The following is a 24,693-nucleotide window of genomic DNA, read 5'->3' as shown; positions in this document are numbered from 1 at the left end:
TTTTTATATGAATAAATAAAAATAAATATGTCTTTTCCAGCATCCTATCGGATTGCTTTTTTCCTTTTTTTCTTTTAAACAAAAGCTTAAGGCGGATTGGTCAAAGAGAAGGGTCTCAATCATCCATTGCTGTTAGCGCCTGCTGCTTGTGTATCCGTTTTACACAATACAAAGGTTCCGGTTTGTACTTTTAAGTGTGACAAAAGTGATTGTGTTCAGACTTTTAACACGTCCCTAGTTAAAGCAAAGAAAATTCATCCCAGTAGGGAGGAAGGTTGGTTGAGATCTGGAGTGACATTTTTATTGTTTAGTAAGAATAATTGCTGCTTTTGGTTTGAAATAAAAACAAAGGAATCATGACATTGGTTGTTTTACATATTTGTACAAATATCACTGAAATACTGGTGAAATCTCACACCAGCCTAAGGCTAGTTACTAGTTATACAGGATAGTTTGGTGTAAAGCAAGCAGCCTTAATAAGTGCATGTTGTTGCAAACTTGCAGCTCCATGACCTCCCAACCTGTCTGTCGTCAGAAAAGAGCGACATTTAAGCCGGCGGCTCTGCATGCCGTTACGTGGGTAGAGTTTACTGTGAAAACATCTCTCAGCTGAGTGATGACAAAGTCACTGTTGGAGTGCCTTACTTTGTCAGGCCCAAGGGCAATAGCCTCATCCGCCTCACCGCCCCACCTCATCCCTCTGCGTCACCTCCACTGCCGTCCTTTCCTGTGCCGGCTTGGACAATCCCCCCCGAGCCTCCTCTCTGATGGAAATCGCAGGTAGGGAAACATGCACGGCAAGGCCGATGTACCGGCACCGTGCCGTGAAATCTCTGTTGACATTACCAATGGTAAGACTGAACGCACTGGAGGGACAGAGAGAGGAGAGATAAAGCAGAAAACAGAGGGGAATGGGGGTCGAGGCGAAGTGGCCTAGACACTCTACCGCTGCCCTTATGGCCCTGGACGATGAACTAAACACAGTCTGCCTTTTCGCCTTCATCCGTTTTATCTCCTGCAGATTTCACATCTTGAATATTTTACTCTGCTTTATGAAACATACAGAGACCTTCTCTATATCTCAAAAGAATCCTTATTATTCTGCTGCTGGTTAATACCCCCAAGACCTACCCTGTTTTCTTACTTTTTGTTTGGTAACCTTTTACCAGACAGGGATTGATTTATTTCTACCACTGGAAGCTTCGTTAAGCGGTACCAAGATCTAGAAAGATGAGGATAACTTGGAAATGAAGTGAAGGTAACAGGGGAATCAGGGAAATGGGTTATGAGAGGCAATTTCAAGGCGAGCACAGAGAAGAAGAGTAATTACCTTAAAAAACATATATATGTATATTTAGTTGTACATTTGCCCCCTTACTATTTTTTTTTGTATAGCTAAATGTTTCAGATCATTAAGCTAATTTTAATACCAAAGAAAAGCTGAGTAAATACAAAAAGCCGTTTTCTAAAATGATCTCATTTAAAGGAAAATAAGCTCTGCAAAGCAATTGGACTCAGTGAAAAACATGAATTACTACTGGAAAGTGGTAACTGCTTGTACCACCATTTCCATCTGATTGTAATGTGAATTTTGAGAGAAATTCAAAATTCAGTCATGCATTCAAAACATGCATTCAAAAATGCATATTATTATACAAAAAAGTTACAGAGGTTGCAGACCAGCCTGGACCAACCATCTGAGAAAGCAGAAGCAGGTGTGCTTTGGATGGTTTTGCTGCCTAACCCAAGTGCGTTTGATTTTAAGGTCACAAATAGCCAGATATTCTCCTCCAGGCTTTTCTAAGACAAGGTGGGAGTCATGGTGATTTCAATTACAGCGAAGCATCCATTCCTGACTCACCAAAGCAGCTCCAGGATTTTATACTCAGTATGATGATGCTTTACACCAGGGGTGCTCAAGTCCAGTCCTCGAGAGCTACCGTCCTGCAGCTATCAGATGCATCCCTGCTCCTGAATCAAATGAAAGGCTGGTTACCAGGCCTGTTCACAGCTGATCCCGGTCTGCTGGAGTAAGGCTGCATCTAAAAGTTGCAGGACGGTAGCTCTCGGGACTGGACTTGAGCACCACTGCTGCACACCTTCCAAAAGGTCCCACATTTCTCAAGTTATGGCCTCATCAAGGTGTTTTAGCATAAATAAAGCAATTTGTTTCTGGTCATCAAGTGAGATTATTTCGGAACCTTCTGGATGAATTGTTGATACACTCCAGGAGTGATTTGGTCGGATGGTCACTCCTGAGAAGACTGACCACTGTTCCACGTGTATTCTGGATGATGATTCTCACTTTCTCCCTTAGCGAAACTCACATACCACCGTATTTTCTGCACTTCAGTTGGAAAATACATAAGTGACATGACATAGTTGCTGAGTTATTGGAAATAAACTCAACAAAGTCGACTTTGGCTCAGAAGTCTGCTGGCGGTTTTTGACACAGCGATGTCTGTGCTGGAGGTCAGGACGGTCAGGAACATCTCCGCTCTGCCAGCGAAGTGCGCAGTAGAGCGGAGACGCATGTGGTAAACTGGCATCATAGAGGCTGCTGTTGCATGAAGGGATGACATCATGAAGGTCTGCCTGCAAAGTTATTGATTTTCATCCCCTTTGCAGTTATCATTGTGGAAACGTAACTGCAGGTTCACAAGCTTCATCAGGTGTTCCGGCAGTTTTGAAAGCTCTCACTGACAGATAGAAATAGACATCTAGTTGCAGGAAAACCCGATGAGGTAGCACAGATTATCAGAACACTGGCAGAACTTTCTTCATGTACCCAACTGTGGAGTCACTCCTCCATCCCTCCATCTCTGGGCGTCTAGTTTCAGCCTGCCAGCAACTTTTCTTGTGGCTGCAGACGGTAACATCCTTGGTTCATGTCTGTCAGTATGAATGAATATATCAGTCATCAGGAAAGGGGAAAAAAAACACATCAGTGGCATTGGACTACAAGTTGCAGAGCCAGGCAAACTCTGAATAAAACGTATAGCCTGCTGCATGCAGCATCTAGATACACTGGATACACAGTGAAATATTTCAAAGCTTTATTTCTAGTAATTGTGGTGATTATGGCTAACAGATAATCAAGACGGATGGATCTAGATAATATAATAGCTTTGCTTCCTGAGATAAGAGATAAAAAATCGGGAACTTTTCCAGGTTATTCTTTTTTCCTTTAGCTGTTCTTGTACTTTTTCAAAGCACTGCATGTACGTTTAACCCGCTTTTTTCTTTTCTTTTTTCATTCAGCCTAAAAAGTCAACTTGCAATAAATAGTCCGAGTCTTTTAGCAAGAGGACCAAGCTAGTGAGAAGTGTCAGTGCAGTTTATAGCCACCCATCTGGAATGAGCGGCAGAGATAAAAGGAACACGTTGTCACTGTCCACCACAATGGAAGCAATCCAGATTTCCTCTTGTTTACCTTTCCTCTCCTCTTCTTGCTCCTTTTGTTCTCCTCTGCCGCTCCCTTTTTTCTGCACTCCCCACTTCGGAGTCGTGGCATCACGACACACGGAGGGAATGATTGTGCTGGTGTCTGGCATCCATTCCAAGGTGATCTGACATCTTAAAGCGATGCTCGATGCAACCGCATGCTCGTTTCGGCAAAACGTGTTGAGTCGCTCAGCCAGTGGACCCCCGACCGCCCTGTACCCCCGTCCGCTTCCCCCCTTTACCAGTCTGAAACCGGCTGCCAAGTGCTTCCGCGAAGAGGATGGCTTAATTGTTTCTGCCACAGCCATGCCTCTTCTTCATTTTTCTCTCTTTCCATCCTAATCCGAGGGACAGGAAAATGGAGCTGTTATTTGCATGTCTAATGATACTCGATATCACAGGCCTCTCAAAGGGAAAAGGCGCAGATGATTATTAATATGGCCAATGAAGCCCTCATTTGCATTGTCTTTTATTCCAGGCCATGAGCAAAACCTCTTTTCCATCAACCTGCATTGGAAAAAAGTAAGAGACGGAGTAATGAGATAAGTAACGGGGGGGAGAAGATAAGTTTGGAAGTTACTGTGAGTTTCTTAAGCAGAAAAAAAAAAATCAGCAAAAGTTTAACTTCTGCTGAGGTAAAAAAATAAAAAATAAAGAAAATTTGCAATTCGCACCGAAAAAACAGGGACTGGAGCGACGGCGTTTCATTAAGGCGCGCGTAATAAACGTAATAATGCAGTTGCCTGTAGTGCCATTCTTCACAAAGAGCCTCGCGGAAGAATTTGCAGGAAGACAAACAAAAGTGCTTAGCTAAAGCTGTCAGAGCCCATTACCCAGGCCTCCATACAGAAGAGTCATTGTGTTCGCTACCTGGAGAAACCTTCCACACCAGCAATGCCTTGCCTTGCCGGCAGCTGGCATTGGAACCAGCTAATTTGCAAGACTTCTCAGGTTGAGAACAATGACTTTGACAGCTTGAACAGGCACAGTGGAGCACATCTGCATTTCTCCACAGGAATAAGCCTCGCAGTGGCTCCGCCGCTGCGTGCCCTCCCAATTATGGAAATTTGAGCATGTCTATATATACTCTATATGAAATACATTTGGAATTAGGCTTATTGGAGGCCAAAGGGAAATACGAATTTGGATGTTTCATCTGCAAGGTTTGGCTTTGTTTTTGATCAGGTTTGTTTCTTTTTAATTATACATGCTGTAAGACATAAACTTACTGTGAAGAGCTTTGTTTTTCCATAACTGCTCACATTTATACAGAATATAGCTCTTCTGTTCATGATGTCTCTACAGTATGAGTCGACAACATCTCCATTGGCATGGGGTAATATATAATTATTTCTCCAAGACTTTTACATAACAATGAAAAGAGCATAAACAAGAGTGTAGGCTGTATTAGGTCATTCAGATGCTTATTCTTAACTGTAATATGAAGAAAAGTATACAGTTACAGATTCATGCACCCAACAGTTAGATGTGAAGGCATTTTCATTGAATCAACAAGTTTATTTCTGTCAGGAAACAAAACAGGCATTTCCCAAAACATATACAAAGAGGGTCATTGTGGGCTTAAGATGGAAATGTCTTAGTTTTTAATTTACTTTAGAACAAAAAATGTAATTTCTCAAATTAATTATACCCTTTTCAATAATCAAAAGAATTTATTGGCTATTACAGCAGCCGAACAGTCTTCATAGTTCCTGAAAGTGTTTTGCATGTCTCCATTGATCCTTTACGATAATCTCTGAGTCTTTGAAGTGGGAAAGCCTCTCTGCCATCACCCTAAAGTTTAGCTCTCTTCAAAAATTCTCTATCAGACTCTTAAGATATTTGACACACACTTCAACTGTGTGTTTAAGGCCAGTGTCATACTGAAACAGCCAATGTTGAACAAGATTTTTTGCTAACTGGTTGACATTTTGGCAGCATGGTATTGGCACCAAAATTAAGACTATTATGCACCCAGCGGTGGCTACTTCCTAGTTATAGGAGGGTATGTTCATTCCAAAGCTGGGTACTGATCGGATGGCACCACTAATGGTGCGGCCGGTGAAGGCAATAACTCATTTGCATTGACTTTGGAGAGACTGGTAATTAGCATGCCGAGGCTGGTCACTCACCACCAACCGCCCCCTGCTGACTTTTAGCATTAACAGACTAGAGTTAGCATTAGATTAGCTAGAGATAGCCATGAATAGGCTAACAACTAGCATCCTTTGGTTCGTCACACACAACTTGTACTTTCTTCTTTAACATTTATCAACAATAATGGTTGGGATACAATATCTATTGGCGACATACAGTAGGTGAATTTTGACAGAATTTACTGCAACTGAACGTGACTCCAGATGAAAACGTACTTTATAAATTTGTACTTAGGTGTTTAGCTTCCGATTTGACAAATAACGCTGCTGAATTTTTCACGCCCTTGAGCATCTTTGATTTGCTCAAGGGCAAATCGAAGGCTTATATTCAAGTTTAAAAACTTGAATATTTAGCCTCTTCAAAAATGAAAAGTTATTTCACACTAAAGGCAGAATATGTGGAACATAATTTGTGATTTATGAAACCTTTATTAGATCTGTGAACACACTAATATAGCCCGTCATTGAACTTTCACCAGTTTCTCCTTGCAAAACCTTGGAGCGTTTACTGCTAAATCTTCCCCGCGTACGAGCGATTTTGGGTTTCATTGAGACTGGAAACTTGTTCATTTACTGATTCAGTTAGCTTTCACTCTTAGACACTTGTGTTGCTTCCGACATTTATCAAAGTCACAAGATCAGCTGCTTGACAGATGAGTTTGTGACACTCATCCACGTCAGCGCTGGTTTACTTCCCGCCTAAACCGTGAGCGAAGAAGAATCTAAAGCTTGTGAAAGAAAGGAGAGGGGGAGGAGGGGTGGGTGAAACACTAAAGCGTGAATCACAAACCCGAGCAGCGCCATCTGGGCCGAGAAAACACGCATCATAGAGGAAAGGCGGCACATTGAATTAGACTTGCTACGGAATCCATCTGCACCTCGTGAAATCAATCTCATTCCTTGATTTGATTAGGACAGCCGCACAGAAAGAAAGAGAAAACTGTTGTGCTCGTTGATTAAGCTTGTTTTGCTTAGCGCTCCACTCCCTCCACCTACGTTTCGGCATGCTGTGTGTACAGATGAGCGCCGGGGCCCACAGGTAGGGTAATGACAGTAGGTGAGGTTAACACTAAGAACTCCCCTCTCTGTTTTAGATCGCAGCGTGGAACCAGCAGCCCCAGTAGCTGAGCTCATTTGCGCGCTCTCCCAGCGCGTATCTCTTTATTCTTCACAATGCCTCTTTTTCTTCTTTTTCTTTTTTTGCTGTTTGTTTTGCTGAAATTACCGCCTTTTCTTGGCGGGCTGCTGAACTCTTCGCAGCACACACGTGGCGCTGCTGTGAAGTGGACTCGCTTTCTGGTGTTAAGAGGCCAAACACAAATGAGCGACCTGATTGTGCTCTTGCTGAACAATAGGAACAGAATGAGCAGATGTGAACTGAATTTCCATACCCATGTCACCACGTAGACAAGAGTAGCGGCAGGAAGTTCGGTTCCTGTAAAGGCTTCATCTCTACTGCGTTTCAAGCGGTTCCTTTATCAGCCTGTTTTTGCCAAAGCGTTCGGTGTTGGTAAGCGATATTTTAGTTTATTAGTGTTCTTATAAAAGACTTATTTTGATGCAGTTCTGTTTTTTCAAAGAGCACAGCTGAATACAGGAACACAGGCTTATTGTTGATCCCATTCTGAAGGATATTTTCATTTTCCGAATTCAGAGCTCGTCAATGCGGTCTCCAACATCACTGAGACACAGATTCAGCTTCTCTTTGAGATTGTTTTTCTTTTTTTTTTCTGATATCCTTGTATTTAAATCTGATAATCCATCTCTCTCACTCTCCCTGTCTCTCTCTCTTTATAGTGAGTGGAACAGTCTTGTTGCTTTCAGAGCCCATCTTTATTCTTTCGCATAATGGCTTCGTCCTGCTCTCTCTTTATGATTAACCACATGGTGAGTCTATTTAAAAGAACTCCCACCTCTGCATGGATGGATGGAGCATAATCGACTGAAGATTCATCAGGACTCGACTCGACTTTTCTCGTTCAAATTAATGTCAGGCCAATGTCCAGACAGGAAGGTTCTTGTTTTGTTTTGTTTTTTTCCTTTTTTTTAATGAGACTGCAAGAAGGTTATAAACAGTTCATCCATGCAGAAACAACATTTTTGAGGACCCTAACATTTGTTTTAACAGGTTCTAGATTGAAAATATTGCCTTTTTTTGTAAAACTTTTGAGGGATTAGCTCAACAACGACAATGGTTGAGTATGTGTTCATCTTGTAGTTTTAGTTTCATAACCTAACGTGAAACAGAGGAGCTCGACTTCACTTAACCTAAAAGTCTCTGCTTGCGCTTTGTTGTGTGGCGTTCTTGCTTTCTTGTCATGAAACTTAACTCTATGTTAGGCGCCACTTACAGGACTGGGGGAGTAAAAATAGAGTAAAAACTGCTTTTTTCTTTGTGTTTCCGTGGAAAATTAAAGCATTTCTTGAAAGAGACCTGTGTTAATATATATATAAAACTATTATTATTATTATATATACACCGCATGGTGTGTATATATATATATATATATATATATATATATATATATATATATATATATATATAATAAAATTCATACATATAAATTTATATCTAAAGTTACATCGTATGCATATTTATTTATTTATGAATGAACCAGAAACACTCAAATACAAAGGTTCTGACTCAGGAGTTTTATACATAGGAATGACATAGGAAAAATGAATGATTAATTCTGTTAAAGTTTTTAATGCATCAAAATGTATTTAACTAATGTGTCAGATCTAAAATGTACACTTTTTGGGTTATGGGGTTGAAATCAGGTTAAAAAGGTCTAATGCTACGCTTCATCAGAATATCAGCATCAGGTAATGATAGGCCTCATGAGCCTGATTAAGGTGAAAGGTCAGAGCTTGACACCAAAGCACAGCAGTGTTAATCGACAGCGGCCCGTGGGCCCGTCTCCCTACCCACGGTTCCACTGTGACTCCATGTTGTCCGACAGTTAAAATGCATCCTTGCATTTTTTTTTTTTCTTTTCTTTTTTCCAGACTTACAAGCAAAACGCTTTTCATGGGTGGCTAAATCTAATTGCGTTGCCCTCGTATACAGAAGGTAGCTGCTTTGACTTTGACTTATTCTCCAGAAGCAATAAAGCGCCGGCGGCAATGAATGCCACACGCGCGCAATTGCTCAGAGTGCAGGGATGGACGCGGAACACATTAGCTTGGATTGACCTTGGCACAGATTGCACACAGATCCAGCAATTTTTACTTTTTTTGGTCTGTCTCATTAATTCATAGTCGTCCAAGAGAAAAATATATACAGGATGTAAGCAGTGCATAAAAAAAAAGAAAAAGAAAAAAAAAAAGTTCTACTGATTTACTCTAAAAAAAAAGTCTACAAGGTATTTGAGCGTGACTGTGGAGATGTGATCAGTGCTGATTGTAATTACTGTACCTTTTCTGAGTTGCCCTGGCTTCAATTACGGACCACCACCTTCGCTTGTGGCGGGGTCGCGCCAACATCTCTCTCCCGTTGTCTCAATAAAGCGCAAGTGTCTGCACTGGTAATAAGCGAACAGGAAAACATGCACGGAACCCGTTCCTCCTTTCTGGCCTCCATTAATACTGTGACTGACCTCCACAGAAGCGGTATTGATTATCGCCCTCCCACAAAAAGATGCTTGCAAATCTCTGCTGATTCTATCCCTCTGTGGCCCTTTGGCAAAAGGACAGCAGATAACCCGGCATTTTAAATCTCCTTCAATCTGCGAGAGTCATAAAAATCACTGCGTTTTCTCAGCAAACAACTCCAGCAGTCGTAGAGGAAAATCAGTTTATTTAACGCCTTTAAAGTTGACCTCGGTTGTAATGGCAAGCATGGAAGAGGTGAGAACATTTCAATGCTTTTAATTCTAAAAGAAGCTTCTTTCTTTTTTTCATTCTTTTTACTTATGTATATCATATTTATTTTTCATTTCAGTGTCTGCTATTGTACAGCTTCCTCCGGTAAAATCTACAGCGGTTTCACAACCGAAGGGAACTTTTGTGTCCAATTTGATAAACCGCTGTGTGCCACGAGACATACTGGAGGGAAAATGTTCCCAAGAATAGCTAAGCGTATCATATATCATGCATCGCGCCATCTGTTCCGTACATTCAAAATGTTATTGCAATATTTAGAATTACAGATTATTCATGTACGTGTAATTAGAAGAGTCAAAATCCAACAAATGGGAGGAAGTACAATTAATTTCCAGACGTGTTTGAGCAGAATCTATCCGGAGTAACTATTTGGGCTGCGGTTGCCGAAGGCGGCACAGAAGCTCTAATTTTATCCGTTTTGGCAATGAATTACCCGCTGTTGATTTTCTCGCTGCAGTGTGAAGCTGTCTCCAATGAACTTTTTTTTTTTTTCTGGATTTGTTCTGTGGAGCTGGATTACGCTGACCAAATGAGGGGAGAAAAGTAGGGCACATAACGACCGGCTGAGCTGAATATAAAAAGTCAACATCTGGCTGCAACAAAAAGGTGCTGTGCAAACCAGCCTGAAACTGTGCATGACCCTGGGGACCCACACACTTTACATAACAACATGCATCCGGTCCATTTTTAATGGATAATATGTCATTTACCCTTATATGCAGTCTTAAGTGTTATATAACCTCAGTTTAATGAGATCTTCTTCGTCTTTTTGTGTCGGTGCCGCACTGATCATGACATTTAGAGCCAACACACCGTAAAGCAGATGTTCAGAGGTAACTGTACTTAAGCACTTCCCCCTTCTGCCTCTGTTCCCATTTCGACAGAAAAAAAGTGATTTTTAGCTCATGGATTTAATTTGAGAGCTAATTGCTGAGCCTGCAATCAATCGCTATTAACCAAACACTACATATTGACAAAATAAGCAACATTTGCTGCTAATTTGCTGAATAAATAGACATATGAGCTCAACTACAAAGATATTCATTGCTTTTAATCTGTCATCAAGGTTTCTTAACCATCGAATTTGGTGTAAAGTGTTATTATACCGATTCAGGTTTGAAGTGTCTCAGGAACACTTTGTCAGAAATGTGGGCCGCAGATGCTAACATTAGCGTTGGGGACGTCTGTGTCGCTGCAGCATGTTTCGCATTGAGATGCTATTGTAAAGGTTTCACTGAGCAGCTAACTCCTTTTAGCACAACTTGACCATAACATTAGTCTTTCTCAGCGTCCCATCGGAAAATATTTGGATGCAAAAACGAAGCCCAGTGGGCCAAGAGAAGCGACATTATTCTTCACCGCTGTTGTCACAGAAGTCGCTTTGACTTTTTGCATAAATCAAACAAACAAAAGAAAAAACAATTAATTGCATTGAAATCTTAATAAAATTTAAACATACTTAGTGTTAAGTCTAGAATCTAGAGGGTAACATAGGGAACTATGGCGGGCCGTTATGGATTTTCCAGGCACATAGTGGCATTTTAGGGCACGATCAAATAACTGTGTAAAAAATGCTGTATATATCAAATGTGACTTAAAGGAAATTTGACTTCCTAATTTAACGCCTTGAAATTGGGCCTCTGTCTCTTTAAAAAACACTCCTCCTCTTCCTAAAGCTCTGCCTTCAGAAAGTCATCACAACCTCTCTCCTCTATTTACGCTTTAACAAGGTTTTTACCAGCATTGCTTTGAGAAGTATTAAAGTATTTCTCAAGCAGCTACATTTTTGATGATGGAATAACATTACAACATGATATTAAGCTCAAAAATGTACATTTTACATAATACCGCCACTTTAAAAGCATCCCTTGCTATAAGTGGAACAACAAGTTGGTAAAATCGGGCGCTAATCACTTTCTTCACATAATACCAGATTTGTTTGGATATTTCTTGTGTAAATTCAAATAATCCTAAATGCAGTGATTTCTTCATCGGTGCTCTCACTCAAGTCCAGTTCACTTCTAAATGCCATGTCCGATTCAATGTGACAACAGAGGCAATCTCCAACCCCCTCTAAATACTAACCGAGGTCGAGGCTGGAGACGGCGGCCTGACGCGCTGTGTGCAGTCTGTTCTTCATCACACTGACAGCATCTCCTCCTTCTTCCTCTTCACTCTCAGTCTGCCTCTCCATCTTCGCTCCTGTTGGTACGTACATAGGAGGAGCACATGTCCTAACTAGCATTTGGCCTGACAGGGAGCAAAATCATTAGTTCTTCCAGCGGGGGCAAGACGGAGAGGAATCCCGCCCCGTGACGGGGAGTGGGTTTGGGTATGTGGGAGTGGAATCTGTTGAATCTATCTCATTAGGATGGTGATTGTTCAAGTGATTGCTGTAAAGGCTCATCTTCAGCTTGCGGCTGACATATTTCCTCCTCCGCCCGGCAGGATAAGCAGTCCCAATCCGAGCCCCCGCCTGATTGGGAGCTGCAGTCGGGAGGTGTGCACACGCGTTTGTATGTGAAGGCGGAGAGCACTGTTAGGGAGGAAAAAAAAACCCGTCTTCATTCATCAAAGGCTTACTTCATCAGTCTGAGCTGCAGTCGCAGAATGTATGGATGTCTGTCTTTTCAACAGCAGAGGCTGCGGTCGGTGAAGGAGTCAATAAAACCTTTCCAGCCTGAACACACCCGCCACACTCACTGATGCCATGTGATGAATTACATTTTCTCTCACCGAATAATGAATTCCCTGTTTACAAAGCGAACAAAACCCCCTGGAAGACGGCGGCATTACGTTTAGCTCCTATTTAAAGTCTGGTTTGCCTTTACCAGACAGACTGCTAGCATCTCTATTAATATTGCTACTTACCAAATACCAAATCAATAACGGCATGCCTTTGTTTACCCCGTGTTCAAAAGTCTGCATGGTGTATTGCAACTGCATTCTTTTGTCATCTATTATCTGCTTGCTTCCTGGATGCCAGAGCGAATGTCACTGGTTGTTGGTGGTGTTGGAGTTTCCCAGGCAACCCGCCTAATGACCAGGACCTGTGACGGTCTTCTCCAGTTTTTTTTTTTTCCCCGTCTATCTGTAATTGTACTTTTTGATGACCATTTGGGCACTCCAGTGTGACGGCTGTCTAAGAAGTGGCCGACCGGAGTCCTGCAGAGGAGCATTGAGAGCTGCGGCTAGTTACAGCAACTTCGCCTCAACTTTCAGAGAAGGCGGCGATCGAGTCACAGCTTCTGACAAAACGATGAGTGAAAGTGTGACTTTTCATTTCCAAAAGAAAGAACACGACATGCCCCTTTGTAATGGAGAAGATTCATCCGGCCTTTGTGTTTTTTGCTAGTCGCCGGCTGTAATGCGGGCGCTAAGCCACTGAGACATCTATGCAGTGTTGTAAGCTGAGTCACAATGAGGATGAAAATAACAGCCTTTGAAATTGCCCCCACTTCTCAAAAGTGTGTTTTGGTTGGACAGATGTCACATCTCTTTGCCCAGCATAGCTTTATATGTTCGCTTTCTGACAACAAGAGACCTTTTTTTTTTCTTAGATTCCTCAGCTCACACATTTAACCCAAGAGCAGAGGCTAATATTCTGCAAGATGATTCTGGCACAGCAGGAACCAGTAACAGTGGAACAAAGGAAGCTGAAACTTTAGTAATGGACTCACAAGACGTGTTTCCATCAATGTTTTTACACACATATTTAGAAAATGTTGATGGAAATGGGAAAATTCTAAATAATTTCTTCAATTTCACAATGCACAAACAGAGATAGAAACACGTTTGGCGAATAAGTTCTGATGTAGTGAACTGTACCATTCATTGGTAGGTTTGTGTTTTATCAGAAGTATGGAACTCAGAGAAATGAAAAAGTTCAACCTCCTCCAGCTCATCGCGGAGAAGTGTAGACTAGAGTGGCCTGCAAAAAGCGCTTCAGGATGGGATTTGGGTGATCTACTGGTAATGGTGGAAGGATTGGTAAATATCTGGGCCCAAACCTCCAGCTCTGACTCTCTCCATTTTTCCAAAATGTTTGCACCATGCTGGTTTGCATCTTGTGCTTCTGAAGAAATGACACTTTGTGTAGCCTGGTTGATTCACCCCAAGCCAATAAAAACACACCTAATTCGCATTATTTCCAAAGTTTGCTTAAAATTCAAATGACGATTGGTAGGAATCACTACAACTGAAACCAGAAATATCTTTGCTGACTCCGCTGTCCAAATGTAATTTTCATCAGGGATTTTTGTTCGCTTTGGAAAAACATGTCTAGATGAGAAGAATCCAGCAATGGCTGCCATGATAAAGCGTATGACAGGAAGACTGGCAGTGAATCCAGCGGTAGAGCAGACAGAGTTCTGGAAAACTGCCTTCGTTTTCTGTGGTTCCACTCTGCTGGCTTTGTTTACGAAAGCTTACATGACTGCCTTGGTTTATGATTTATGAAGGGCCAGGGCCAGTGGGGTTGTCTTAAGACAGGAAGAACTATTTTGGATTACCTAACTACTTAAGTTACCAGTGCATTTACACTGCGTGTAAAAAAATTGCTTCTACAAATGAATCATGATCAACAACATTTTACTTTTTTGACAAAAAATGTCAGTGACGAATGATTTCTGCAAAAAAATAACTGTCAAAATATTTACATAGAAGTGATTGCATAATTATGTTTCTAGTCATTTTTTTGTCATTTGTAGAAATATGTTTTGAATTTGAAACTACTGACTTGTTCTATGTTTTTTATAAGCCAGATTTTGCTTATTGATTGATCAATCAATCAAATTTTAATTGTATAGCACCTTTCAGCAGCTAGGCATTTCAAAGTGCTTTACATAATAAAAACACAAAGTCATACAACTCACTATGATTGCTTTATAAAAGCAGCAAAAGAGTGAAACATCAAGTTTGTATTTTTTATAGACACTGTAGCTTTATGTTTTTAATGTGTCACCTTTATACACGAGATTAATGAAAGTGTACAGCAGCATTTTTTTTGTTGTTTTGCATCTAAGCTTAAATTTAATCTGTCATATTTTATCTAATCATATTTCTTTGGAAACACTCTTTAACTGTTTTCTTGATACTTTTTCATTAACATCTGGAATCACCAACTCCTTAGAACTTCATGGAAACGCTGATCCAGTGTAACTCCTAATGATTTGTTAAAGCTGGAGAAATGAACAGGGTTTTTTTTTTTTGTCAAACTTGTTTATCGTAAAAATATCTTTAAAAATATTATGTTGCAATGTTTACATGCCCAAACTGTTATTGACAGCTTCAGCTGATATGAGCTGAGCACAAAACTGAGAAAGCCCGTCCAGCCTGCACCTGCAACACAGTGAAGTTGGATTTGATGCTTTCATTTCTGACTTCAGAGGTAAATCAGATGTGCCGTATTTCTTTTTGACCTTGGACATTTTTGTCGATATTAACATTTTAAAGGGTTTGAAGAGTTAACTAAAAAAACGTTGAGATTCTACTGAGTAGGTATAACCGATCTGAATCATTTTCTTGGCTGCAGGCTCACTGTGCGAGTAAATACTTAGACGTAGAAATATTCCACTGCTAACGCATTTTACTCTCAAGATAAGAATGATTTTTTCCGACTTGAGAGGTCAAAGGGTGACTCACCCTTCAGCAAAAATGCTCAACAAACAGATTGCTGTGTTTGTAAAGTCAAAACAAACAGAGGCATTAAACTCAATACTTTGGACTTGACTTTGAAAACACCAAACCTTATCAATTAAAGGTTTGCATATCAGCTCTCTTGAGAGTAGCAATCAGCAGATTGGGTTTTCTCATGAAACTGTAAACTGTCCACCACTCTCAGCACCGTTGGGATTCATCAATGAGGAATTTAAAGATGTAGATCAACGGCCTCTTGCAATGCATAGCTTGACTCCACCATGTTTTTTATCATAATTGTTTTTTGGAGTGGACAAGATTTTTTAACCCCTGGTAGTTCAGAATTACTTCCTTCCTGTTATTGAGCTTTGCCACACATGCAGTGGTTTGAAGAAGTATTTAGTATTGGACAAAGATAACCTGAGTGGATGAAAAATTGTTTTCATAGGATGAAAAATGTATCCAAACCAACCTGGTTCTACAGTTTGTCAAATCTTACCCATTATTCTTAGACATTTTTTGTTTTGCCCAGGATGATATTCTTTTCTTTCGCTGCCTGGATTGGACATAGTCTCTCATGCAATATAGGCAATGACGTCATCTCGCAACTTCAAGGACAACAAATAGCTACTTTGCTGGGCAACAGTGCTTTCTTGTGTGTAGCCGATACTCCAGGTCACTAAACAAGCAATTTAAATACAGACTAATACAACGGAGAAGAATAAATAACAATAAACAATATGTGTGACAGTGTCGTCCAAAGATTCTAGGAAAATGAGGTAAATTATGTCTCTAGTCTAAGAAGAAAGAAACTTGATTAAAGCTGTCAATAAACAAAAATCACACTTTCTCTGGACAATTTACTGCATTTGATGGAAACAGTGAACTCTGCTCTCTTCTGCTGAATCATGGAGGAGAATTTCTGGCCTTCAGTTTATGAGCTCCATCTCAACCAGACTTGGGTTATGCAGCAAGACAATGATCCGAGGTAAACTAGAAACCGCTTCTCTGAAAATGGAGCTGTAGGGTCCCACGGATATATTGGCAACGAATAACGTGTCAATAAATTCACATGCTTTCTTTGACACAGGATTCAATCGACATCATCTTGTGTTTTATTAACATAATAACAATTGGTGCATTGTTATAAAAAATAACAAATGATGCACCATGTTTAATTCCTAACAGGAAGTTGTGGTTGGTTTGAAGGATTCTGATTGGCTGATAGATTTGAGCTTTGCGATACATTGACCTCTTTGGGTTTGGCATATTTAAAAGCGCTCAGCAGTGTTTTGTGCCCTGAGCACTTTCCATGTTTATTCAACATGAAAACATGAAATTGAAACATGAGAACTTTTCATGTTGAATAAAACTCTTCTGAAAACAGATCACATGTGTACAATATTATCGGTAAAGCAATGCGGCAGAGATATTCATTTTTCTGAACACCTGACAACGTGTATGCAAGATGTCAGACACAAACAATAAAAACCTAATAGTTGCAGAAACTCAGTTCTTTATATGAGCTGACAACAATGTTTCCCATCTAAATCAACCCCTGTGATGAAAACATTGACTTGCATGTATGAGAGCACACACAAGTAGCCACACAGAATAAAAACATGGGGGGAAAAAGATGACAGACCATCATTAATTTGAGCTCATTTGGAGTTTCTCAGTGTGCAGGATGTTGTAAGGCATTTGTGCTAATGAGCTACATCATTCATGTGAAATGATGGCACAATTAGGAAAACAAAAGTGCAAGGTGTGACAATTTAAGCGAATGTGCTTCGTCAGTGTCTTCAAACAACACCTCGGAGACGGCAAAAGCATAAAAGCTGGCTGGCGTGAATGGCGCGCGGGGAAGGGCTCTAGGGGTCGGGATTTTCGCCGATGGATCCCCGCCTCGCTACTCTGCACCCCGGCTACGCTCCCACAGGAATCCCCCGCCGGAACACCGGCGGGGCGATGAAATTAAAGCTGCTGAATTTAGATGTTTTGATTTGTGCCCATGAGCTCGTTGTCTCCTCTTTTGAGAGGCACATGCATTAACGAAACACCGCCTGAAAGGTGAGAGCTGGCAGCCGAGCCCCAGGAACACCCAGCTCTGTCTTTTCCACCCTCTATAAAAATCACTCAGATCACAGATCAGGAGGCTTATATGAAAGGAGGCTCGCAGTAGAGCAAGTGCTATATGTATTTAGTTGAATAAAGTCAAACGTCTTTGCTTTTATATGCTGCTGTCTTCTCATGTTTCCTTCCATTTCTTTTTTTTTCCTCCTGTAGCTTTAACTTTTCTAACCCAGCCCAGCTCAGGCTTTCTCCTCCTGGTCTTGCACAGCGCTGTCAGCCTCATTAGTTATACCAGGCTGTGGAGCGAGTGGGATCTAACCACTCAGCTTAGCATGTAATGCAGCTTTAGTGAACTAATGAAACCGTGATCACAAAAATAATGAGGAGCATGCAGCACCGTCCGCCGACTTCCGGACTGTTTATTTGAGCGAATGAACGAGGAATGATTCCTCTTCAAAAAAATTTCTGGACTTCTGATTCTTGCCCTGTCATGCTGTATATATAACCAGGCCAGAACAGGGCATCTCTGTTCTGTGAACTGTGGACTTCAGGGAGCATTCTGGCTGGTGTTGCGTTCTTCTATGATGCATTGTTGATGCATAATGAGGAACTATGTAGGCTATGGTCCATTTCCTGCGCTACATATAAACTTATTGTCCCCAGCGGGCCTCATTTAGCTAAGCGTAGGGAATGTTGGGCCACGTTTAGTATCTGGGCAACACTTCTTTCAGCGAAGCGCAGCAGAAACAACAACATATTACAGTCACGTCTGAAACGTCACCTGGGTATGCAAAAAGTCTGAGCGATACCCAGACCCCACCGATGACTACTTTTCCATTTTATTTTCCCTTTTGCGAACTACAGTATGAGCTCAATGATGATTTTTTTTTTTAAGAAAACCACTAAGTGTAAATAATACTGAAGTAAAAAGTAAAGGACAGATGTTTTAAACAAGAATTATGAAGAAAAATTGGAGAAATGTGTGCTTGTGTTTAGCCTCCTGCGTGAACGCCACCAAGTCAAACACATGCACATGATTGTAGCTCTGGCACATACTGAAAGATGAACCTGATTTATTTCTCCAGTCGTCTTCCTGACATGACCTCTTATCTGTCCTTTTCATTGCAGCTACACACAGACTTGGATGTGGGCAACAAGAAGATCAAATATGTCCTGGCAGGCGAAGGGGCAGGCACCATCTTCGCCATCAATGAGTTAACAGGTGACATCCACGCCATGAAGAGGCTGGACCGCGAGGAGAAAGCGGAGTATACGCTAACAGCCCAGGTCATTAACGCCGACACAGACGAGCCTTTGGAGCCACCGTCCGAGTTTATCATCAAAGTCCAGGACATAAACGACAATCCGCCGCAGTTCATCGAAGGCCCGTACCGCGCGTCTGTTCCCGAAATGTCTGCTGTTGGTAAGTCACAGTTGACAGATCTAATTTCTAACCTCTTGCTTTGTGCGGCAGCCCTCATCAGTGTGTGAGATCTCCAAGACTGCAGATCTCTAATGGGCTATCTCACTGAAATAATGAGAGAATCAGAACAAGAGGGAAGAAGTGTCTGTGATGAGCAGTTTTGGCAAGGGAAAGCACAAGAATGATGAATCGAGTCAAATCTCTGAGACGTCAACCCACAGCTCAGTGCTGGAACCTCACAGCTGGGGTCAAGATCAAACCCAGTTCAGTGTTGGCCCTCTGTAAACAGCTTATCTACAAAGACATGCAAATATGCAAAGCATGGCCAAAATGTTGGCATTATGGCGGCTGTGCTGAGACACTTTCCACTGTGTGTATTAATGCAGGTCAAGATAGACTGTACTGTAAGCGTGTTTAGGAGACATCTCAGATATTTGCAGATTCCAGCTGTTTGTGGACGGTTGTCATCAGTAACTTCCACAACACCAAGTGTCTGCTGTAATTACAATCCATACTTTCTAGCAGTTATTAACTTTATACAGTGCCTTGCAAAAGCACTTTGAAATCTTTCATATTTAACATATTGGTGGTTGTAATGTGTGACAATTCTGTTGTACATGTATTCAGCCTTCTAATTCTAAGTTCATTTTCACACTCCTCAGCTTAGTATCACTAAAAACAGTTTTTCATAAAAACTCCACCCAAAGTGGACATTTATAAAAACAACTCTATAACTTTATATTTTAATATAAGAATAGTTCTGCCCACCTATCTCTCTATCTGTCCACACAAATAATCTGTTGGTGTCATGTTTAATGACACTAGTGGTGTTTGTTTTGAAGCAATCTGGTTAGCTGACAGAGGATTTTAGTTTTGCACTACACTGCCCCCTGTAGGTTTGGCATTAACGCCGACACAGACGGCGTTAATGCCGTCTGTGTCGGCATTAGCGCCGTCTGAATGTGTTGCTCATACATTAAAACAATGTTCAGGGACATATTTATTCAGATTCATGTGGATGAAAACTTTTCTGAATCCAATGCCATGTGCATTACATTATTTTTTTCAGACAGCATGGCAGAGACACTTGTTTTTCTAAAGACCTTAGCTTTCAGGTTTCTGTCAACACTTTAGCTTCTCCTTAAAAACTATAATTCCACGACCTAGCTATCTTTAAACATGTTCTTCTTGTTGCTGTCATACATTTCTGTGGCTAATGTCCTTGAAATGTCATGCAACCATAGACCGAGAATCAACTATGACCCAGTAGTATCATAGAGTAGTCACTGATGTGCGCATTTTTGCTTAAGGTGATATAATGAAGCCTCTATTGGCAGTGGCACAATACATGTTTTTTATGTCTGGACCGCACAGAGGTGGATCTGTCTGTACTCAACAACAAAATAGGCTGAATCATAGCTTGTGCAGCTGTATGAGGCCTTCTAATGGAAAAGAAACCTAAATGACAGAGCAGCTATAGAGTATCGTTACACAACTGCCACATAAACCTGCAGACCTTTAGCTTCCACCACTATATCGCCTGCTAATGAATTGCCATATTCTCACTTCCTGCATTTATATGACCACTGTGGGATGATAATGTGTTGCTCATACAGTTGGGGTAGAACTCCCGTCACTGGACCATTTTGTTATTTAACTTTGCTTCAGTGTTACCTCACTACTGACCCCGCAGGAGCAAGGGCTCTGGTAGAAAAATATTTCCATCAGCAGGAAAAAGGTGATCAGTGCATGTCTTGATGCGGGTTTGACATTGGAGGAGCTCGGCGAGAGAGCTGAGGTCTGTTGCCTGGCGTTATATGCTTGTTATTGTGTTTCTTCATTGAACTGCCTCTTGTAACCTGTCATGGAGGTGACATAACATTCTAGGGCAGATGGTGTTAAGTATGTAACGGAATCTGTTTGGGTAAATCCCATCTGTACGATGCAGCCTTTTGCATTGGTTCTACGAGACGGCTGTAATTTAGCTCCAGTTTACTCCTGACGCCTTTAGCTGATGCTTATTAGCCGCTGCTGTGCTTGGAAGCAAAAAGGAACAAAAGATGCTATAAAAGTATTCATGTACACACAGACAAACAGTGAACTTGTTTTGTCTGAACTCTGCTACATGATCCTCACTGCTCTAGGCTTTAGGATCTCGGGTTGAGCAGAACTCGGGCTCTCTGAGGGGTTTTGGTAGTTCAGAGCAGAGACAACCGTGAAGACGGGCGAGAGTGCAAAGTGGCAGTTGACAGCACTCTGTGATTTGCCGGTGGGAATAATGCATAAGAAATGGAAATCGGCATCTCTTTGTTGACTGTTGTTCCCTTTTGTCACTACTGATTAATTAAACATTCACGGATGCTCAGTTGTTTGCTTGAAAGCCTTTTTTCAACCCCCTCCTCTCAGCTTCAGGTTTTCCTCTGGTTAAGTTTTCATGTGCTGCGGCATTATGGGAAGACGCTCCGGACAAACAAACAAAAAAAGCCATTCATCTCTCCCGTCTCGTATTCATAACCCCTCAGCTTTCCTTCCAGCAGCGTTTCCTCTTCATCACCGTTCAATTGAGAATGCGCATTGGACTCTGCGGACTACTGGAAGTGTGTCGACCCGCGTTGGGGATTAATAAAGTCCACGAGAAGCGGAGCTGGGATAAACAGATTCTACTGAAGTCTGCCGCATGCAAGTTAGAAACCTCAGACAGAAAGAAGGGAGTATTCAAATGTAATTACGGCATGTGGGAGAAGAGGCTCGCCAGGTTGGGATGGTGTTGAGAGGGACGATGTGCCCCACTTGCGTCGAACAATCAAAAAATCTAATCCTAGGCCATAACAGCCAGCTTCTCCTGATGATGTTATCCACTTACAGAGCTTGTCAGCTCCACTCCAGACTTCATCAGTGTCTTTGGCCATACGGCGCTTATCAAGAGTGTATCCGCACGGTATCAGCAAGACTGAGACAAATATCAACGCCCACCTTTATCTGTCAAGGACTACAGCTAGATAGAACCTCCCTCCCACCCCCTAACCCACCCTCGTATTGAATGTCAGCATCCGCCAAAGGAAGCGTTTCCCCCACAGCCGGATGAGATATGTGACATGGGCCGCTGAGGTTGCCGTGTTTCCTGTACGCTGAGGAGCACAGAGGTTAATGGGAAATGAAGGAGAAAGACCTTTTGTTCTTCCTTTAAAAGAGCTAGTCGGATAAGACGTGTGGCTTTCTGTGACTTTTCCCCGACTTTCATTCCCCTGAATGGCGAAGAATGGAGGTGACTATCACTGTGAAGCACATCGTCCGTCTAAGTACAGTGCAACAAAGACAGGGGAGCAAAAAGAGGGGAGTAAAGGCCATCACTTCGCTGGAGGGGAATTGGTTTGCCGGAATAAAATTAGATGTCATTAGCGTAAGCGGCCTGGGTATATCTGCTATCAGTTCAGTTTGTGCGATAGGATCTCTTATGAGCTAATAATGTTAAAGGGTGAAATGGATCCCAAAAGCCAAAAAAACCCCAAAAAACATTTTAGTTACGGAGAAGGCTACCAACTATTTTCTGGTAGTCCTCATTTACTAGACCCGGTTGATGTTCCGCTTATTGGTTTATTTCTGGTGCATTACTCTTCCACTGGAGAAATGCATGAAGATTGAATGACCCAGTAGAATAAAGCTGCATCAAAATTAAAAATCTAAAACTTACCAGCAGCCAAATTAGCTCAGGAATCTGGCAAAAAGTTAACTTAATCAGGGTAACTCTAATTAGTTTATCCTGAAAATGATTGAGGGTTTTCCATATACGAGGCCTCAGGAAGGCATGTGGGGCTGCCATTAATCTTGATCTATTGCACTGTGCTCTGGAAGATTGTTTTGTCAAGTTTTTTCTGAATATAGGAACCATTGTCAGTTTCAAACTTTATCTAATTTTGCATTTTGGGTTTGGTGAAAGATCCAGAAGTATTGATGAGAAAAACAGATTTTAAAAAATGTCTGTTTGTTGTGTTCGCTGGAGCCGTTATTACAGGTTTATTATGTCCTAAATATTCGAAAATGTCAAATTCCAGCTATAAAGACAAATGGAGAGAAAACTATAAAACAAAAAGTGTGAAAGTATACGTATGAGTCTTAATTCCAATCACACATTATCCTTTTAGACTCAAAGGTTTCATTGTTATTGAGGTTATGATGGCTCTTTGTTGTACTATTAGCATATTAGGGCCCTTGATAGGGGCCTCATAAACAATAGTTTTGCTAACTCTAAAGGACTATGTTAGCAAAAGCGCTAACGTAAATTCAAATTATATCTGCCCTTGAAAGACCACAACTCAATGACATTTTAAGCTTAATGTCCTATAATATCCTTAGATATTGTATTTATTCATAAAGTCGACACCAAAACTTAATCTCAAAAGTCGAATCTTATTCAACAAAACAGCCAAGTAAATTTTCATTTTCGAATTTAAACATAAAAACTGATGTAAGGAAAGCAAAAGAGCTAATTAGCTTTGCTATTAGCGTTTTAGCAGAAGTGAACTCACCGCTGTTTGGTACAGTAAAAAATAAAAATAAATGAAATAAATACAGACACCTCTGTATTATGATTCAAGGTCTTTGTGCAATAAGAATCTCATACTGACCCTGGCGTTTTTCACTGAAACTCGATTACAAAAACTCCTCAGGAAAATTTTTGTTCCACCAAATTTATTTACTTGCTTTTTAATTCGAAGTCTAACCGTGTTTGAAGTGTTTTTTGTAGGTTTTCCTATATATACTCTAGCTAAAGCAAATGTGCTTTATTCACATCTTAGTGCTTTTGATGCAGTGGCCTGTAAAATACATTCCTCCACACTGCAACTGAGGGACTTGTTATGATTCAATGAGAAGGCTTTATCAATGATAAACCCACATCCCACATGCTAATTTAACCTTTCATTTGGAATAAAAATATTAATTAGCAAAGCTTTAATCACTTACAGAAAATCTTCCAGGTTGTCAAGCTCTTATTTATTAGTTTTTTTCTTTTTTTTGGTCGTTGCATGCGTTTTTAGTCATCCAAGGTTTAGGTAATTTTCTCTGCTTCTAATCTTCAGGGAAATAAAAAAGCTGTTTATTTCCTCCCAGCTGATTAGTACTTGATATCTCTGCGTGCTTAGCCAACGTTGTTAGCTGTGCGAATGTATTCATTTTGTATTTATGCCTCAGTGTCACTGCAGTTAAAGCAAGTTTATTGCTTACGGCTGCAAGCCTGCCTGTGATATTAATGTGTTTTCTTTGGCACTGATTGCACAGATCTCACAGGATTAGTGGATCCTGTTTTCCCCGTTAATGGGGTCTTCGACTTTAAGGCCAGTACAAGCTGACAAATTCCCTTGCATGTTTGTCGGCCATATGCCCGGAATTATGAGGCTCTGCCACCGTCTGCAGCTAACAAGCGGGGTTGTGATGTAGATGGAAATTACAAAGTCTGCTGGAAGTGATGCTTCAGGTAATTAGGAGGAGGTCGCCGGGCCCTCCTCGGCACGCTAAGAGGGGGTGCGAATGACAATAATTGCTCCGCTGCGGAGCAAACTTGGTGAAAGTTGTTCTGCGGCACAAAAAGTCGTGTGCGAGAGACACAGACGCCCCAGGAGTGTCAGGCTGCGAGTGCGCTTCATTATCAGGCCGATTAACAAGCGAGACTCGCCGACAGATGGCCCGCCCTCCCTGAAACCGCAGCAAAATGAATACCTGCACCGAAGCGCGGATCCTCGCCAAAAGTGTCAGGATCCGCTAAATTGGAGCGGAGACATAAAACCGAAGTGACATTAATAGATTACCTGGAGTTGATTTGCATTTTCAGAGCTATTATGGGCGCGGGTAACAGGACTAGCAGGCCCGGCCGTCTACGGAGGATCTTAATGATGTTTCTGATTATGGTTTCATCACCACCGGCAGCTGAGAAAATAAGTAAAGGATTGTCATCACAGATTTGGACGATGCATGAGCAGACTTGATCAAGATGCGACGTATGGAAATGAGCAAGTTGCAGACCTTTATCAGAGCTCCCCGCTTTCAGCAGAAAGCTCACTGTGATCACCGCATGAAGGA

At 41.4% G+C, this 24,693-nt stretch overlaps 1 protein-coding gene across 2 annotated transcripts in view; it reads left to right on the top strand.

The window, feature by feature from the left end:
* Positions 1 to 24,693, top strand: part of cdh8 (cadherin 8) — a 136,679-nt gene that overhangs the window by 37,227 nt on the left and 74,759 nt on the right. For both annotated transcript variants that reach the window (XM_055060049.1, XM_055060050.1), the window contains exon 3: positions 18,324 to 18,618. In XM_055060049.1, the coding sequence (XP_054916024.1) occupies positions 18,324 to 18,618 (295 nt within the window). The remainder of the gene's footprint in view (positions 1 to 18,323; positions 18,619 to 24,693) is intronic.

Source organism: Poeciliopsis prolifica, unplaced genomic scaffold (genome assembly GCF_027474105.1).
Source record: "Poeciliopsis prolifica strain line A6 unplaced genomic scaffold, Auburn_PproV2 SCAFFOLD057, whole genome shotgun sequence".
NCBI lineage: Eukaryota > Metazoa > Chordata > Actinopteri > Cyprinodontiformes > Poeciliidae > Poeciliopsis > Poeciliopsis prolifica.
The sequence above is the reverse complement of the archived record's forward strand: the minus strand, read 5'-3'. Positions and strand labels throughout refer to the sequence as shown.